We start from the raw sequence: 3,417 nt of genomic DNA, 5'->3' as shown, positions 1-3,417 counted from the left end.
GGGGGGTGTCTTCATTTAGTGGCTTTCAAGTATTTTTTGGGGGGGTTAGAGGGGGACCCCCCCGGCGGCCGCCTGCTCCTGCAGCCCCAGCAGGCTGTAGGTGATGCGCTTCTGGTGCCCCGGCAGACGCACCCCGATTTTCTTGACGTCACTGGGGAAAAGGAGGAAAAATTTAATAAAATAAGGGGTTTTGGGTGGAAAGAGCCCAAAAAGGGTCACTGCCTCCTCCCCACCACCCCCTGGCTCAAGCAGGCCTGATCCTGGGAACACGGAGGGGGCTCAGTTCCCAGCGAGAACTGGAGGGGACAGTGGGGGGACACCAAGGAGACAGTGTATGGATGCCATAGGGACACCATGGGGACACCAAAGGGCCACCATCAAGGGGCTGGTATGAGGATATCATGGGGACACCAAAGGGACACCATGAGGACACCATGGAAACACCAAGGATCAGTATGAGGATACTATGGGGACACCATGGGGACACAACGGGGGCAGTATGAGGACACCATGGGGATGTGAAGGGGACACCATGAGGATATGAAGGGGACACCATGGGGACACCAAGGGTCAGCATAAGGATACTATGGGGACACCACAGGTACACCATGGGGACAGTACAAGGATACCATGGGGACATGAAGGGGACACCATAGGGACACCACAAGTACAGTACGAGGACCCTGTGGGGATGCCAAGGGTGAGTATGAGGATATCATGTGGACACCACGAGGACAATGTAAGGATACCATGGAGATGTGAAGGGGACACCATAAGGACACCATGGGGACACAACAGGGACAGTATGGGGATATAATGGGGACACCAAGGGGACACCATGGGGACATCAAGGTGATAGTACAAGGATACCAAGGGGACACAACAGGGACACCATGAGGACAGTATGAGGACACCATGGGGACACCAAGGGCACACCATGAGGATACCAAGGGGACACCATGAGGATAGTAGAAGGACACCATGGGGACACCACAGGGACAGTATGAGGATACAATGGGGAAACAAAAGGGACACTGGGAACACAAAGTGTCAGTAAAAAGATACTATGGGGAGATGATGAGGACATCAAGGGCACACCATGGGAATACCATGGACACACAAAGGGGACACTGTGGGGACACCAAAGAGACAGTATGAGAATACCAAGGGGACACCAAGGGGACTCACTCGCTGGTCATCTGCAGGACCTTCTCGATGGTGCTGTAGCCCGAGGTCATGAAGTGCTGGGTGTACTGGGGCATGCGGATGGACTCCAGCCACTCTGGCACTGAGCGGAACGGGACGCCCTCCGAGCCACTGCTGCTGGGCAGGCGGATGGACACACTGCGGGGACACGGGGGTCAGTGGGGTGCAACAAGGGAGGGCGCGGAAATAACCCGAAAATGGAAGAGTGCAAAAATAATGCAGAAATGAAAGGGGGCGAAAAATAATTGAGAAATGGATGGGTGCAAAAAAATGTGTGGCAATGGAAGGATGCAAAGAAATGGTGTGGAAATGGCAGGATGGAAAAATCATGGCAAAATGGAAAAAATGGTGCAGAAATAGAAGGGTGCAAAAAATCGTGCAGAAATGGGAGGATGGAAAAATCCTGTGGAAAGGGAAGGGTGCAAAATGTGGTGCAGAAATGGAAGGGTGCGAATGATAACGCGGAGATGCAAGACTGCAGAGATGCAAAAACCAACCCAAAAATGCAGAGGCTCCAAAAGCAATGCAAGAACACCAAGATGCAAAAGGGAGCGCAAGAATGAAAAACTGCAAAAAAAGGGGATGCAAAAATATCAGAGGTGCACAAAAGCAAGGGGAAAATGCCAAAAAAAAATATCAATGGAAAATGGAAAAAGTGATGGGAAAATGCCAAAAAGGAAAGGAAAAATTTCATAAGGTGATGGAAACATGCAAAAAAAGCAATGGAAATATGCAAAGAGTGATGGGAAATGGAAAGTACGATGGAAAAAAGCAAAAAAGTAATAGAAAAAAATATAAAAAAATGGAAAAAATGCCAAAAAAATTGATGGAAAATGTAAAAAGTGGTGTAAAAATGCCAAAAAGGAACGTAAAATATTCAAAAAATGATGGGAACATGCAAAAAAGCAATGGAAGCGTGCAAACAGTGATGGAAATAGGCAAAGAGTGATAGAGAAATTAAAAAAAAACAATGGCAAAATGCAAAAACCAATGGGAAAACGCAAAAACGTGATGGGAAAAAAAGCCAAAAACCGATGCTCACCGAGGGTCGAAGTCCGCCACCGCCTTGAGGGAGTCGGGGGCGCGGATGAGCTTGTCGAGGATGCTGACGATGTCGGGGAATTTGGGTCGCCGGCTGCGCTCCTGCTGCCAGCACTGCATCATCAGCTGGTAGACGGCGGAGGGGCAGTCCAGGGGCGCGGGGAGGCGGAAGCCCTCGTTGATGGCCTTCATCACCTGCGAGGAGGAGGAGGTTGGGTGGTGCTCCCCCAAAAAGGCTGCCCGTCGGCAAGAACACCTCAAAAATGGTTGGCGGAGGAGCAGGGGCTCACCTCATGGTTGGAGAGCTCCCAGTAGGGGCGCTCACCGTAGGACATCACCTCCCACATGACGATGCCGTAGCTCCAGACGTCGCTGGCCGAGGTGAACTTGCGGTAGGAGATGGCTTCGGGCGCCGTCCATCGGATGGGGATCTTCCCGCCCTGCCACGACACCGGCGTTAACCCTACGCCCCCCCAAAAAACTTGGGTGCGCAGCCAACCACGCACTTGGTGGCACTTACGCTGGTGGTGTAGGTGGCTTCGGGGTCGTCTTCCAGCACCCTGGAAAGCCCGAAATCGGACACTTTGCAGACCAGGTTGCTGTTGACCAAGATGTTGCGGGCGGCCAGGTCCCGGTGCACGTAGTTCATGTTGGCCAAGTACTTCATGCCAGCGGCGATGCCCCTCAGCATCCCCACCAGCTGGATGACCCCAAATTCTCCTTCTTTTTCCTGGGAAAAGGGGAAAATCCTCAAATCCGGGTCTTGGGCCACCTCCTGGCAGGGGTTTTGGTGGTCCTGTCCTTGGAGGGAGGACGCGTTGGCCCCGCGCTTCACCTACCCGCAGGAATTTATCCAGCGCCCCGTTCTCCATGTACTCCGTGATGATCATGAAGGGCTTGTCTGGATGGAGAAAAAAGGACCCAAAATGGGTAAAGACCCCCCCAAAATATTTCCCCAAATATCCCAAAAAAAACCAAAGCCAAAAAGATCCCAAACTATCCCCAAAAAGCTCATCCTTCCCTCCAAAAACCTCAACCTTCCTCCAGAAAGAAATCCCAAAACACGAAAAGCACTGAACTCCTCAACTCCTCCCAAAAACCCCAAATCCCCAAAACCTCCTAACATATCTCCAAAAAAGCCCAACCCCCCCAAAAATCCCAATGCCCCCC

At 51.7% G+C, this 3,417-nt stretch overlaps 1 protein-coding gene across 1 annotated transcript; it reads right to left on the bottom strand.

Annotated features, from left to right (window-relative positions):
- Window positions 1–45: 45 nt before the first annotated feature.
- On the bottom strand, window positions 46–3,148 carry LOC104544446 (ephrin type-A receptor 2-like; the record flags this gene model as incomplete). Its single annotated transcript, XM_010189320.1, has 6 exons — window positions 46–151; window positions 1,189–1,344; window positions 2,249–2,442; window positions 2,538–2,687; window positions 2,768–2,977; window positions 3,087–3,148. Coding segments are annotated over 6 exons (878 nt in total), but the record flags the coding sequence as incomplete, so codon positions are not given.
- Between the last annotated feature and the right edge of the window lie 269 nt (window positions 3,149–3,417).

The sequence above is a fragment of the Mesitornis unicolor genome, unplaced genomic scaffold, assembly GCF_000695765.1.
Source record: "Mesitornis unicolor isolate BGI_N332 unplaced genomic scaffold, ASM69576v1 scaffold33587, whole genome shotgun sequence".
Classification (NCBI taxonomy): Eukaryota; Metazoa; Chordata; class Aves; order Mesitornithiformes; family Mesitornithidae; genus Mesitornis; species Mesitornis unicolor.
The sequence above is the reverse complement of the archived record's forward strand: the minus strand, read 5'-3'. Positions and strand labels throughout refer to the sequence as shown.